This window comes from Mya arenaria, chromosome 8 (genome assembly GCF_026914265.1).
Source record: "Mya arenaria isolate MELC-2E11 chromosome 8, ASM2691426v1".
Taxonomy (NCBI): domain Eukaryota; kingdom Metazoa; phylum Mollusca; class Bivalvia; order Myida; family Myidae; genus Mya; species Mya arenaria.
In genome coordinates, this window is record NC_069129.1 from 72448403 (window position 1) to 72464825 (window position 16423).

Below are 16423 nucleotides of genomic sequence, written 5' to 3' on the forward strand. Positions count from 1 at the left end.
GGTTATTGTGGTTCAAAACAATTCTAGGTTAACATATTTTTGTAGTACATATAGTACTGCTGTGGGAATTGCTGTTTTCAATACCCTTACTCTACATCTAGGTCTACAACTACTACTGCTGCTGCTGATGCTAATGTTACTGCTTATGATACTGCTGCTGATGTTAATGATGTACATTAATATCTTTGTATATCAAACTTTGTGATAAAATTATCTCCACCGTACTCTAGTTGTACCGGATCATCCAAATGGTCAACTACTCGTGACGTTATTGCCTGAACGATCAGATGTTATTTCCTCTTTAAATCGGAATGAAGAAAAATGAAAATTATCAAAATAAATATTTTGAACTATATCTAATTTGCACAAATTCGTTTTATGCAAATCCATTACCGGTTATACACGATAAAAATGTGATGTGTTTTTAACTTATATGACCAAAATTCAAAAACACACAGTTAAAGTAGTATAGTAGAGAGCATAATAATAAACAAATACTGTCTATGTTAAAATATGAATTAAGTCCAGTATAGATTTCCTTAATGCAATTGCAAATATGATACATGTTACAATATTAGGTAATAAACTACTTGATCTGATTAGTAATACAGATTTCAAAAAAGTTGATAGAAGGCCAGGAGATGTTGCCTAAGTATGTATGTCTCAATCTTTGTAAATTGTACAACAAAACATAAACTCTATCATTTTCACGGGCAAGGTAATATGCTGATAAGCTCAAACAGGTCATATATTTTATTAATCCATCGTTTTAATTCGTACAAGATAATTTTTCATACCAAGTTTGAGTAAACAATGAAATGAAAGTTGTTGCATATCATTTATGGAAGCATTCCCATCAAGAATAACTGGTCACGAACTCAACATTTAATTAAAGGAAGAAATATTTACATCAGTTTTGTCTTACATTCATTAAACCAAGATGATCAAAAGTAAAATTTATTATCCTTCCACAGGAAGAATAAATATCATTCAAATCATTATATATTATATAAATTGGTGATTTCAGTGTAAACCTAAAGTATTTCAGAAATCTAATATGTAGCCTTAAAGTTACAAACCGTCATACTTCTGAATTGTAGCATCAAGGTTAACCGTGTTAAAAACGACAGGATGTTATGGTATTCATTCAGAGCTTGATCATTCAGCATTTTACTGTATATGGCATATTGTCGGTTTACACAAAGATAATTAAAGTTAATATGTACTATATTCACCAATTTGATAGTGTAGAACTGTTTATTTATAGCTTGCTTCAGGTATCACTAATCTTAGTTTAATTTATATCGATTGTTATCCCCATTTAACAAAATAATGGTATTTAGCATCCATCTGGGCTGTGGTAAATAATACAAAAGGTTCAGCAAATAAAATCATATTTATTGACAAAAGTTCTTAATCCTCAGTAGTAAATGTTTGATACATTTAATTTTCAAAGATATCATTTATAAAGAACATAAAAAGAGGACACATATACAGTAGATTAACTGAATCCATAACCAGGCTCTATTTACTGTATCAAAAACTCTCTGGTATTCAAATACACACCAAAGCTTTGCCTTTTTGTTTTTCAAGAGTTGAAACCATAGTCACTGTTTAAGGACTTAAACTTCGGGGTTGTTGGAATAAGAGTGAGGTTGTGCACACAAACTGTTTCAGACCCCCAGTAAGTTTACATTTTATTGACCGTTCCAAGGCGGTTCCTAACAATCCTTAATTAACACCCCTAGTTTTTTTTATATAGTATATATGTACTGTATTGTTTGTTGAGTTTTGTGCTGTTGTTCCATGTTTCTGGTGATTGTTTGCTTTTGTGTTTAATGGCATTAAACTGCAGTTTAGGGGGTTTTTTTTAAATTGAGGTTATATATATTATAAAACTACGGTACCTTCTTACTTGCATTGCAATCTTCCAAAATATATTTCATCGATCAATCTTCTCAAAAACATTCAAACAACATGAAAATAAACCGCATCTTACCATAGATGACTTGGTAAAACACACAGCTTGCGCTTCAATTAAATACAAAATTGCTTCATTTTACAAAAGATCCCGTATGTAAAACACACCTTGAGATACATTGAAGTCAAATATTCAGCACTGGTGTATTGCAACGTAAGTTCTTTGTTTAAGGGTTATCTTGTCTTACATGGTAATGAACGATGCTCATATAAGCCAAACCTTATTTGTGAAAGGAACATTCCGATTACGTTTTTTTCGAGACGATAGGAGCACCAATGGATCATAATATTTCATATCAGTATTCGTATTTAAATTATTGTTTCATCTTGGTTAAAACGGTAACAGGATCATAATCATTAATATATACGTTTGAACAAGCAACGAACTAAGTTTAGTTTAGCTTTTTTTGCTAATAATTGGATTATTGTGAGGTTTGGCGTTCGAAATCCGTTTAACCCTACACGTTGAACGCCTGCATTTGCCCTCCTTTCAAAGGCAGTTACCCAAATATTCATTGATAAACGATTTATTTGATCGATGTAAAATTTGTTTTGCCTGGTGTGCTTCGGTTTGTATGTTTGACCTTTGATGAATGTCCCATTAACAATGTAAATATATGTTTAAGGCTACTGGGGTGTCCCTGTGGTGTATGTTGTATGGTTTGGCAGGCAACGAGACACATGCATGTTGACCTTGCGCACATTCGACCTTGTAACTCGTCATTGAACGATAGTGGCATTAATCCTCCACCATATGTTTCACGCTGAAGACAGGGCAAAACAGTTCAGTCAAGGTGGCAAAATATTAAACAATAAACAAGCTTTTCACCAAGCGGTATCACTGTCATTCAAGACTTAACACATCCGACGTTCTCGCATGTTACGCCATATTTTAATGACTAGAGATTATTTGTAGGTGTAACCCGTGAGACTACAATGATGTTAATACGGTAATTAATGCCAAGAGGGAAATGGCAAGTATTCCAGAAACGAATATATTTAACTTTTTGTACAAAAACGATAGCTTTCCGTTCTTAGATTAAGCTTTGATATTGCCAGTTGTACATTTCACTAGTAAATAGTGCATGCTTTTTTGTTTAAAAATACGTGGGTCAATTTTGATACATGTGTGGTCTGTTTTTGGTGTTTTACGTGTATATGTGGTGTTTGTACGTTTGTTTATATTGTTCAGTGTCATTCGGGATCTTGACTCCTTGAAATTTTCATTGTAGTATCGCATTGCATCCACTGAACGTTAAAGTACTCTTACTGATATGTATTGTATTTGAGACGCAAATGTTCCGTCGTGTTTTTGATGTTCTGTCCATATAATTTCTGTATAAAACAAATTGTCAAATAATGTCAGAAACCATTTGTATTATCAATTGCAATGTATAGTTTTAATTATTTGCAACACACAGCGCTCGATATGATCAGGTATAAGTTTACCGTAAGGGCCTTCAGTCATAATCCTAGCTATATAGAAATTATATAAGTAAGAAAGTTCAAGTATGAAGTAGTTTGCATAGCTTTGCATTCAATTAAATTGCAATTTGAATTTGGAATAATACCATGCCAACAGTGCGATAATCTTCCGCTGGAATTGGTTACGGCAAATGCAGTTTGTTAATATATAAATAAGCATATCTGATCCCATCACAGTAGTTTTTCATAATATAATTCAGTTTTTCAAGTTTATTTAAGAAACGCCCAAGGCCAATAACAACATATAAAATCAGTGTAGAACAACAACAACGAAACAACAATATTAATGCATTGTTATATTTATATTCATATTCAATTATCCGTTCAACAGAAATCACGAAGAAGTTTAGTTGCATGTGAAACAGTTTATATAAACAAAATCCTCCCGACTAAATACAATAATCAAACTTCAAACGAATTGAAATCGTGTTTGCACTGTTTTGCATTCATTCTTTAAACCTATGAAAATATGCATATCATCTTCTGCAAAATCAGCACGAACGAGAATGTGAGCTGAAAGTTGTTTCATTTAGAAATTAAATCATCAGCAGATTAGAGAAGAGTTGTTCATGCTTTTTCCCAACATCTGAACTAAATCTGTATAAAGTATGACCAGAAATACGTTAAGTTTCATTACATTATGCAAAATATCGCAATCTTCACTCAAAGTAGGAAATAAAGAATTATCTATCTACTATTTCCTAATTGGTAATTCGTACCATCTATAGTGTATGTTTTACATACTTCTCATAAAGTAGTGTTGCGCTTATGTCACCTTTACATATAAATATTATTACAATGGATACGTATTAAATATATATGATTGACAATGACACTAAATTGTTCCTAAGAACAGGAAACGTTAGCATAATTATATGGCATTTATCTTGCTGGATTTAAAGCGTTATATGCATAGATAGGCCGAATAAGTAGAGCGGTTTTCCGGGTATGCAAATGATCATTATTGAGACACATTTATTAGATAATTCATCTAGATTAAATCGTAGTTTTGCAAAGGGGCAAAACATATTCACCGTCCTCATTAGGCAGCGTTAATTCTAAAACAAAAATCTGATACACGGAATAAAAGGATTTCAATCTCAGACAGTGAAGTTAATCACGATTTCAATTTTAGTCTTTGCATAACAAATATGTTTTCCAACTGATGTGCAAAAGCTTCGTTCTCTTGCCAATAGCTGTCAAAACACATATCATCCTAACCTTTAGATATTCTCCAATAAGCACCTGTGTGTTGATCAACAGCCTAAACAACGTCCTGATTTAACGCGCGGGAATAATCGTTATTAAACAGGCGCACCATTTTACAGACGTCATTTGCATTTAAATATTGATTGCTAATGCTGGCATGTATACATAAATTGTACCAGCAGCCAACGAATTAAAAGCCTTATAGTAATCGCCACACGACGAAGCCAGTCAATATTTATGCAAAAAGCTTAGTGTGCGAGGGTTTGTACATGTTATAGACTTTATTGTAAGTAAATATTGTTTTCATTATAGTATTGATATGTTTAGTTTTCATAAATAAGTTGAAATTTTCTTATTAAGATACATTCACATAACAGCAGTATTTTAAAGGAAGAAAACGTTGTTTTCCTTTTCAAAGCACACTAGCCAAGAAAGAAATAGCCAAACTGCAAAGCCAAGCTGATTTACAAACGAGGCGTACGAGCTCAAACATCATTTCAACATGAAACTATTTCGCAAAAATGTAAAATAGTGTATGTATTCGTTAGGATGATCCAGTTTCGTTATATTTAGTTAATTTTAGTAAACAATAGTTAATGAACTGCTGTCAGATCGGATATCGTCTTATTGATTGAAGCTGTAAAATGTGAGATCGCCTTGGATGGCATGAACGATTCGGTTTAGTAAAACAACCATATGCGATTTACCTACTAGGTAGTTTGACTGAGGATGCTACAGTAAACTCAACCATATGAAAGCTGCAGTCCATATCGGATCCTCCGACCATCTACCCAGTCCCTGAGTTTCCGTATGGCTAGTAATGACATGTATTTTCTCGGTGCAAGCCGTCCTTCGAAATTACTAAGAAATGAAACATCCACGAACAATGGCAAAACGACACAATATTGAGAGATTATTATTTCATTCAATATGTGTACAATCCTACAAAAGCTGTTATCTAATACAAAATCAAAATACCGTGTATTATCGTTTGACAATTTAATCTTAAATCTAAAATAACATTAACTACAATAATGACCTGATTGATACGGTAACAAAATATTCCAGATCGCAATATAAAACGACATCACATACAAGATCACTAAAACGTTATGAATTTCATGCATTAATTCAATAACCCTTATCTGTAAACTCAGCCATTCATAAGTTGTCTTTACATCGTTTTAATCATGAAATCATTTCTGCCCAGTTTGATTCCTTTATCAAAAGCTAATTTAGATTTGATATCCTGAAAACCTGCTTGAATTATGTGATGACACGCGATAAGCCTTAATGTATTTCTTGCCCTTCAAAAGGTTCCACAAGTGCAGTATGAAATACACATTTTGATTTATTTGAAACAATGGAGATTTTTCCGAGCAGAGTAAATCTACAGAAAATACAATCATTCGCATTATACTAATAAGACTGATAGTCTTAACTGAACGACATCATAATTAAAACATAAATCTACCACGTATAGTAATAGTCATATAATAGTAATAATGTGGCACAAAAGCCTGGACTTTCATTCTCCTGTGTGACCTTGTGTTTGTATATGTGAATGGGAACGCGATTTTCATCATTGTGGCGTTAACGTGAATAACGAGAAAAAGCGAGAATAAAATCGTGCACTTTTGTCCCCTTGATGTGTATGTTATTTTCGAGCTTACAACTTATTTTCCTTGTCAACATTCAAAAACCACTTCCATTTCGGCAATATTATGCAATTATTAGTTATGTTAGAGGTCGTATGTAGTCGATACAATTGAAGGCTGTACAAGATACAAGATACAAGAATCTTTATTTAAAGTCGGGTATATGTTAACAAAAAAAACATTAGCTTAATGACAAAAGGTATTTTCCGACATGAATAACAAACATACTTAACATATCAAAACATATCAAAGAGATTTTGACCTTGAAATAGAAGTATATAGTTTAATATAGGTTCAAATATTGGAAGTATTTACATACCTTTCCTTATTATATTCATGCATACAATTATAAAAAGAAAGATGGGTTAGAGCATTGAAAACAGTGATAACACCACAAAGTTATGGAAAACAGCTACAACAAGTTATACACATTATTAAATACCAAGAAATTTTTGTAACATTAACTATATACTGGTTTGCCTTAAATGGTTTGTGTAAGAGAAAACCTAACGCGCGACGTTCTTCCGACAGAATAAATGTTTTAAGACAGATAAAAACATTACAAGGAGGACAAGGGGGGGGTGAAAGTGTGAACGTACTGAATCTTAATAAAAAGAGCACTCACACCTTGTACGAATTTACACAGTTGGTATCATTAGTGGATAACATTAAAGTAAACTACTCAAAAAATGTAAGTAGCATAATATACTTGGGAATTACAGTATGGTACATTGATATGTAGTTTGTAAAAAGGTTAAAATTAATTTAGCTTGATAGGATAACAGGATATCATTAGCAACAGTAGCGTACAAAGGCATTGTTGATCCTATGATTGAGTTAATCCCTACCTTCAGGTAAACATCCATATCTCTGCCCTGCCACTGTCCTGACAGTATCAGCATATACTACTGTGTAAGAATGTTCATTGAAAAAGCAAGGTCGTAACACCTTAACCAAATACTTGCCAAAAAAACACAAGTAGATGTCATTCGTTTTCAAAATGTCCGCTGAATTCTTTTCTGGTATTTGAATGTCATACCTTATCCAGTGGGTGTAGGCCGTCCCACTGAAAACAAAACTCCTTTTCCGTTTAGACAAAGGATAAAAAATATTTAGTAAAACACCTTATATTTCTTAATTTCTTCTTATTTTTATGGAGAGTATGACTCTGCTAGTGTATAGTAGCTTTATATGAAAGTCGTCGGTTTGAGAGCTGTTCTAAGTAAACGATCTTGCATTGTCGATGAAATACATGATTGTTTAGCACTGCTAATTCCATTATGTATGTATGAATAATAGGTCTTAACAGCTCGGAACGCTTCCATCGAATCAACAACGTCTTCCACTATTCGACAACGTGAATTAAATATGCACTCCTCGTTGATGATTATATTACTACTAGAATGTCATTATTTCTATTAATATCGAAGATTCTTTTTCCAGAGCGCATGTTATCATATTAATTGAGATGTCTGAATATTCGAATCTTTGCCAGATTACAAGAACTATTCCTGGACCACAGATAAAGTGCATACGCTTTGAAGATGTAAGGAAAAAACGCTTGATTTAATACATACCATTGTTAGTAAAGATACTTCGTTTCTTGCCAAGACAATTATAAAATATGTGTCTGTTCTATAGTCACTTACAATAACATTTTGTTTAAAATGAATTAACCGACAAACCAAAGATATATAGCTTTGAGTATAACTGTACTGAAAAGATGTTTATGACATTTTTCAAGCAACTTACAGCATAAACAGATATATAAACCATACTATAAAACGTATAATTACGTTTTCATAAGCTGGTTACATTTGGAACTCCTTTGACGCCAACATAGTAAGATTAAATAATACAGAATTAATTAATTAAGTTATGTTAATAATAAAGCTGCTAATTGTTTCCATTATTCCTTCTGATGTTGAGTTTAAGGATGGCCAATAAAAAATAGTTTCATATTGCTTGTACTTGTGTATCACGTTCTAAAGTACTACTTACCGCAGATTTCCACCTTTGGCACTATGGTTTAAACTCGAAAACCGCAAGATTCTGAACAAACTTCATCCAAATGTATTGCTCTTAATTCTGGCATAATCGAGCGTAAAAAATAAGGAATAATAATGCAATGAATTTTTATATGAAAGCTACAGAAACAAGCTCGGTACACAAAAGTTTAAACATAAAGCCCTTTTAATCGCACAGGGTAAACGCCAAAGACAAAGAACACAAACACACACAAAATCACAAACAAGAAACATGTAACAACAGCACAAAACTCCACAAACAACACAGTGCATATATACGATATAAAAAAAACTAGGTGTGTTGATCAAACCTTTGTAACTGTTTAAGAGCTGTAATTATTTAGAAAGAAAACAGTTGTTACCGTAGAAAGCTCTTGTGTAAGGGTGGTAACTCAAACAATCAACCGTGACCCAAACTTGCTGACTTAATGCGCTTGTTTAAGAATTACGAGAAATGTATCTGTGCAATATCGACAATGTAGATAAAATAGCTGGCATTTTACGTTTCGTGGTTATTTCTAAATATATGACTGATTCAGGACTATTAAAACTGTTAATACTTGAAAGGATTTGTATTGGTCTGCTTTCGTAGTCTAATGACATTGTATGAATAAACAAAAACAGCTAATTCATCAAATGTAAATAATTTAAACTGAGTTATCAAATGAGATAACAATAGGAGATCTAAACCCTTCATTGGGTGAACACATGTGGGAAGATGTCAGAAACGCGAGTTCCTTTGTTCGACTTGTCCATGCAGTAAGGTCACAATCATGCTCAAAGCCATTTTTCTGTACGAAAGTATTTTGTTTAATATATCGTCACTCTAGTGCAGTCGTCAATATCAGCATATAGAAATATGAAGCAGATATTGAGTTATTGCACTAAAGTGACGATATAATTAGGAATATGTTCAAATTACTCTAACTAAAGGTGATAGTTTAAAGGTGTTAGTAATACCTTGCTATCTGACTGAATGACTTGTGTTTCTTATGCCGCAATTGAATCGACCTAGTTCAATGACCAACAAATGCAGAAGAGATTAGAACATGGAATTAATATCAATCATCTTGGCAAAGTAAAATTGACGGACCTCAGATATTTTTATCCAATTATTTATTCTTTATACTTTTAAATGCTCCTATCAAAACGAGATGGCAAACCATAGACTTGTGGAAGTCTACTTATGCATGTAATTGTGTATGTTAGAAATGTACGTAAATATCTGAAGTTATGGTTGTTCTCATAATGGCTTACACGACAACGGGCATATATCGTTCAAATACCAACCTGAAGAACGTGTATGAACGTAATGTGGACCATTGTTAAACTACCATTTAACACTAATGTTCGCCGATTTATATTTCATAGAACGCGATAGCTGAACCGTAATTGCATTAATTTACTGAAAAGGTCTATATGCAAAACATGTAACGAACTGTTATTTACTTTTACGTAACATTGTTCTTTTCTTTCAAAGAATAATATTGTATCACATGTTTGGCTCATAAATGATGGGATTATATAAAAAAAAATAGGTAAATGGGAAAAAACAATCGAGTACCTAGATTGGTGCAGAACCATAAAAAATTATCATATATTGGTTCTTCTCATAGATCAGTTACCACCTGACCACCAACTCGCATCGGTTTCATTCGACGTCTTCAAAAGGCAAACCATAATGGTAACCTTGCATTTTAGTGACTTTTTACGGAAATAAAACCCTGCATGTTTTAATTTACTGCCACCAGCTGTGGGTTGGAGTGGGTCTATATGCGCGTCAGTGTGCAGTGATAATCGACCGAAACCTTGTCGAAACCTTGCTCATTATTCAAGATGTCTCGCAATAGAGGATACCGTGGTGACAATGGTAAGTTTTATTAGAGACTATCATTGTTTGTCAACCGAAGTTGTTTATTATTGAATCCATTCTTTATTTCTATCACATTATTTTTAAAACAAAATGTGTATCATCTAGTGAATGTATAAGGGGTGATTCTTGTATCGGAAGATATTGAAGATTAAAGAATTAAAGATGCTTGAGGAAATATGATATTGTGCAACTTAACTATTATGGAAAAGATAATTGATATGGTGATATTTTTTTCACTATATAGAATCTGACCCGGAGGCCTCCCAAAAACCGGAACAGGGAGTGTTTTATACGAAAGGGAGCCAAGAGCATTTCCTAATGCAGCGAATGGCTCCAGGCGGTCCGCAACATATGCAGGATCCCAACTTCTCACGAGGTGTGGTATAGAGAATATTTTGAGGATGAGGGGCAGGCGGGAGATTATATTTTTATTAAGGAATTGTCAAAATGCGTTTTATGCGTGGTCTTCGTTTTGAAGACAAAGTCACGATTGGCACCACGCAAATAGCGATAAGGCCAAGCCTATAGTGTTATTTGACCCCTTATCAAGGGCTATCCGACAAATACGCAGTAGCAGACGATAATCTTGACAAACACATACAAATAGTATGGAACGTTGTAAACAACAACATTTAAAGCAAGTATAACATTAAATTCGTTAACTATTATAATTGAATGCAATATACGATACAGGTAAATAGGTATTAATTAAATAATTTAAAGTTTAAACTGTTAGAGAAATTATTTCTAAACAGCATCTGAATTTTGTTACAACTGAAGGGTAGTATCTTTTTAAAAAGTCAAATTTAAGAAAACAAAGCGTTAATTAACTCATTTAAAGAAAGTCAATAAAAACGAAGTTTGTTTAGATCAAATGCCAAAACTCAATGGATTTTCGCTGTTTTTCTTCCTTTCCACATTAAGCGTCACTTGTTTTATACACATTATATTTTCGATGTTATTACCTTAATGGTTCTCTCAATGTATTTATTTATTTATTAAATGCATTGCAAAACGGTTCTAACAAGCAACACAGAAGTTACCAATGATCAGAGTCAAAATAATGCACGTTTTATTCTGAGATTTCCGTCATTTACAAATGTTATTTATATCTATACCTATATACTTTTTGTGACCTTTCTGTTAAGTTATATGATATAAGATCGTGTATCTAAATTCAAAACAAATGTAATTTAAACCATTCCAAAGAGTATGTCGAAGTAATCTTTAAGTTAAGTGTATGGGCTTCGGATTTAAAACTTTCCGGCTGAAAAGGATACAAATTCCAAAAAAAATCGCAATATATCGTCAATATTTTATACTAAATTGATTCCGTGTTATGATACTAATGTTTTCTATTCTAAGACAAAAGGAAAGTACACGTATATTAATTACAGTTACATACACGAGTAATACATTTGGAGGGTTGAAAACGTAAACTTAAAGGTCACTTTGTCACCAAACAAATAACAAATGCATGATTTAAGCAACATGAAGGAAACATCTCAGTATTTCGGCTTTCCTTAATTGTCTTAACCTTCACTCAGTAATGAGGAGCACATTTTGTATTAAATAATTGAAAAACAGCGTAATTACACAACTGTTGATAAGTGCAGATCGTCGAATGTAATGGCGGATAGAAACGGGCAACTGATAAGCTCCGCCTAATCTGGACGCTGGTCAGTCAAACTAGCCTTTTGACTGACGGTTGATTATATCAGACTTCAAGTTTTATTACTTTTTTAAAGTGTTATCTTTCGCATGCACAATGCATGCATTCTTTCAGACATTATTAGCTGTTTTTCAAGTGCTTTGCAATTAAAAAAAATATAATGAATCAAATTTTGTCCCGTAAGTGAGCAAAATATATTAATATTAAGAATATTTCTGGTTGCCAAAATGCTTGACACTATCCATTCAACCGTGTATTGAGGCTTTGTGGAACTTGGTTAATTTTATTACAAGGTATATAGGTACATACCCTATTTCGAACATTGTATTTATTGATATTTTCGAATAAAGAAATGAATCACTGATTGCCGTAGGCCTCTTAAACAGTTGTTCTTATTATCCATTTGTCTTATAGCGACATAAGTTGACAAAAAGAAGAACTTTGTTTAAAATACGCTCAAGCCTCTTGCAGAACATAAACATTGATAATGAAATGTTAAAAAATATATCGCAAAAACTTGTACATGTTACGTCACAAAGAATGTGTATATGTGTCATAAACCATTAAGCAGTCATATATCGATGTGGGTTAGTGTTTATGATCCTCTCATGCAGACCGAAAGGGTGTCTGTTCGAGCACTGCTACCGGCGCAACTTATATTATTATTGTGTGATGTTTGAAATTATTTTTAAGTTACAACATATCAAATTGATATGGGTTTTTAATTAAATGTTCAGATATGTTTTAGAATTGATAACATAAACGTTGATGCTAGTTGACCGTAAAGAAATATATTTGTAATCACAAAATGAATTTAAGTCTGACACTGTTTTTTTTTGGTTTTTGGTTTTTTATTTGAATACAGGAAGCCACAATACATTGTTAATTTGATAGCATAGAACGTTTTGACACAAAAACTCAATTCATATCGTTGAAAGACGTTTCCGTAATATTGCATTTTTTAACAAAGCTCTGACAATTCATTTTTATTCTTTTTAAACAAAGGCATATTGTAAAGGTTGTATGCTTCATGCTTCAACTAAAATGAGAAAAAAAGAAATTTTGAAACGTTTAAATGTCTTGAAATTCCTATCCGCTTTAATATGTAGCAGGCCATAATTCAATTCGAAAACCCCTTGTCGTTTCATCCACGCTAAAAGCTAACTATGCACGGCTATGAGTTGTGAGTCTAGCAGGGGTGGTTATCAGCAAGTAGTGGTTTAAACGATCCCCAGTTTGTTTTGTTTGTCTTTTGTTTCGTCTTTTTTGTGCGGGGGGGGGGGGGGGGGTGACAGGTCAACGTATATTTAATACAACAAATTTCAACAATAGTCCCGTGCAAAATATTCATCAAAGAGTGTCGTCATCAATGATATTATATCCTCAAAGTGCAAGGTATTCTATTCACATGTTAAACTATAGCAAACAACGAGCATAACAACGGTTATATAATTTAGAATAGTTACTATGTTGAAGTCACATCAGTCAATGTTAATTAGCTGACCATCACAATACTGTTTTTAAAGATTTCATTACTGTCTGTAGGAAATATTCCTTATCACGGTCATCCAGGGAATCAACATAATGATTTTAATGCACCAGAACACTTTGCTCCACATGACCAAGTGGCACCAGGATACAACCATGCACCTCATGTCCAAGTCATGATAAGGGACGCGAATACACCAATTACTAGTAAGAACTACTTTATTTTCTACAAGTTGTATAAGTGCCTGTTTACATTAAAGGCATATATGTAGTGTGCTACATGTATTGTAATGTGTCTAAAATAATTAAGAAATGAACAACAATTAACAGCGCTTGCGTATAATTACAAATAATATATGTTTACCATTAAAAAGCTTAATTGCTAATACACTGATTCATTATACTAATGTCAGTAAAATTATTAAGAGTGAATGGATTCTTCGTTCTTATTAGGATACATAACGCCATCGATGGTGTCCATCATCGTCAAGAGAGTTCTGTCAGTGGCTGTTCTCATCTTTAACGAAATCCTCAACTGGCTGAAATATTTCGACTGGATAGGTACCATTGATTTGCCCGCCATGTTTGGTTACATTGGAAAGAAAGGTAAACAGATGTCATCGTTTGCAGTTCAGACGCTCCGTTTCTACCGACGATTTAAGGCATTTTATGTGGAGTTGCCACCGTGTATGCGCTATTCCAGATTATAAACACCATTGGCGAAACAGTTCTTGAATACCATGCGAGGAAATTAGACACAAAATATGAAGATACCAGATCACTGCAAGGAGTGTTGCCACAAAATAGCGCTCAAGCAGGTCCTGTGTCGCAAGACAGAAGCCGAAATCAACCTGAAACAGATGAGAATCCAGAGGTGAAGACGAACAGACAACAAAAGAGAAACCAGGGGTCAGTGTGTTCCGCGGATTTCAACTACTACACGGATGGGTCGAAACGGCCGCCGCGATGGTTGTGGAAGACCTCCCTCAGATTATCGTTATTGCTGTGTCAAGCTACTTCTGTACAGTCAACGTAGAAGACGCTGTAATTCTTCTGATTTGGATGATCGTAAAGGAAATTAAAAATGCTTTCAGGAAGGCCTTCTGTAAACAGAAGTACAAACCTTGCGTGTTGGACTGTTGTAACGACTGCTGTAAGGACTGTTGTACATGGACTTGTCCGCTACTTTGTTGTTGTCTGGTGTGTGTCTTCAGACTGTGTCCTGGGGCCGAGGAACAATGTTGTGAGATCAGGCCGATCAAAATCTGCCCTGACTGTGCATGTGATTGCGCCTGTGACTGTTGCGGCGGTCCCAGTATCTGTGACGGCCTGTGCAAGGCCTGTGGCCCCAAGGATGAAGATCCAGAATGGGCGACAGAATTGCTACATAAGCTTGAGGCGCTGTTTAGTGTTGGATTTGTTGCTATAGTTGTCTTTCAAATATTGGGTATTACTGGAACATTCCATGCTTCCCTTTAAATGCTAAACTTTCAACAGAAATGTTCATTAACTAATCAGCTTTTATGTTATTTTATTAACTAAGCAGCTCACATTTTGTGCTGTTTGTACTTTGATTATATTTTTGTAAAGAAATGGTGTGATTTGCACAATATTGTTTGTTTTTGTTTTTAATTTTATTGTTGATTATAAATCATGCATTTTGAAGATTTTGTTCACACAAGGACGCTTTTAAGCTTGTTTGCAGAAAAGAGCTTTATGGCTTTTATTAATCGCCAGACTTGAACAAACAAAATGTAGTGAATTTTTTATCTGCGTTCATGTTTCAAGTGTTTTGAGCACATTTTATAGGAAATATATACCTTTGTTTGGTTGACTCCCTAATAAACAGCAGCAAACGACATCTTGTTTGTTCTACTCTCTCATGCTGTAACAGCAAATCATTGATAAGAGGTGATGCATCGAAATGAACGTTTGATAAAGGACGACTCTTGATAACGAATAAGTGCCAGTTGTTTTGTTAGATATTGTAAACTTAATTAACGACAAAAATACGAATATATTCCTGGTGCACTGGAAAGAATAGGGACAGTTACACAGCAGCCAAACACTGTGATAATGTTTAATGACACAAGGACGATTTAACAAGGAACACATACAAAAACAAACTCAGTGTGCATAAAATAACGTGAAGTATGAAGTACTCACTTAAACAATCAGTGATAAACCGATCACTCAATCATAGCTGTACAATAAATAACTCAAACAATTCTGTTTACTCTTCATTTGCGCTTCCTCAAACGAACTCATATTCCATGAATGACATTCATATTCCGATAAACGTAATATTTTGGAATACCTCTTATCGTAATAAGACTAATAATACGATGATTGTGATTGGTCAAATGACGTTTTATTGTGGTAAAATATATGTGACGTTGATGAAACAGGTGATGGCATTGACGAAGCCGCTTGCAAAACAACCAAAATAAAACTAAAATATCAACGTTCCATTATCTCGGAAGCGTTTGTGTTTTCAGCTACGTAGTGAAATTATTCCAGAACAAATCGGCAAATATTGAGTGTAAAATGAACAATCACCATTTGTTGTTCACCCTGCACTGATCAAATGTGTTCATACAAATGGTCAGTACACGAATAGTTGAGAAGTCTTTCGTACTTCGGTAAACGTGCACTGAAATAATGCTTTTATACACCGATTAAACACTAATTCCTTTACGTATTATGATTCCTTAATATATTTTACGTATTATGATTCCTTAATATATTTTACGTAATTTATCGTATTATGATTCAATCTTAAAGGAACTCACTCATGTTTTATAGAATCAAAGTAATGTTCATTGAAATGTTAACAGAATGATTGTAACAATGATATAAGTCACCAAAAGTTCTTATTAGAGCTATATTGTTAATAATTAGTTTTAAATGTGATCGATTTTAAATGGTTTGAGCTTAAATTTACACAACCATGTTTAAGTGAGTTTCAGCGGATCGTTGTTTAGTGTTTGTTCTTATAAACGGTAAAACCATTCAATTCAAACAAAGCTTA

At 33.5% G+C, this 16423-nt stretch overlaps 1 protein-coding gene across 1 annotated transcript; it reads left to right on the forward strand.

Annotated features, from left to right (window-relative positions):
- Nucleotides 1-10505: 10505 nt before the first annotated feature.
- Nucleotides 10506-14238, forward strand: LOC128242253 (uncharacterized). Its single transcript, XM_052959344.1, has 3 exons — nucleotides 10506-10608; nucleotides 13450-13599; nucleotides 13846-14238. The coding sequence occupies exons 1-3, from the start codon at nucleotides 10551-10553 to the stop codon at nucleotides 14100-14102; spliced, it is 465 nt and encodes a 154-aa protein (XP_052815304.1). The 5' UTR covers nucleotides 10506-10550; the 3' UTR covers nucleotides 14103-14238.
- Nucleotides 14239-16423: the final 2185 nt, after the last annotated feature.

Bases quoted from the DNA above. Each gene is read 5' to 3' on its own strand.
- LOC128242253 (XM_052959344.1), top strand. From the start codon at position 10,551: ATGCAGCGAATGGCTCCAGGCGGTCCGCAACATATGCAGGATCCCAAC. The intron at 10,609-13,449 runs GTGTGGTATAGA...TACTGTCTGTAG, and splicing joins GGATCCCAACTTCTCACGAG to GAAATATTCCTTATCACGGT. The intron at 13,600-13,845 runs GTAAGAACTACT...CGTTCTTATTAG, and splicing joins CGCGAATACACCAATTACTA to GATACATAACGCCATCGATG.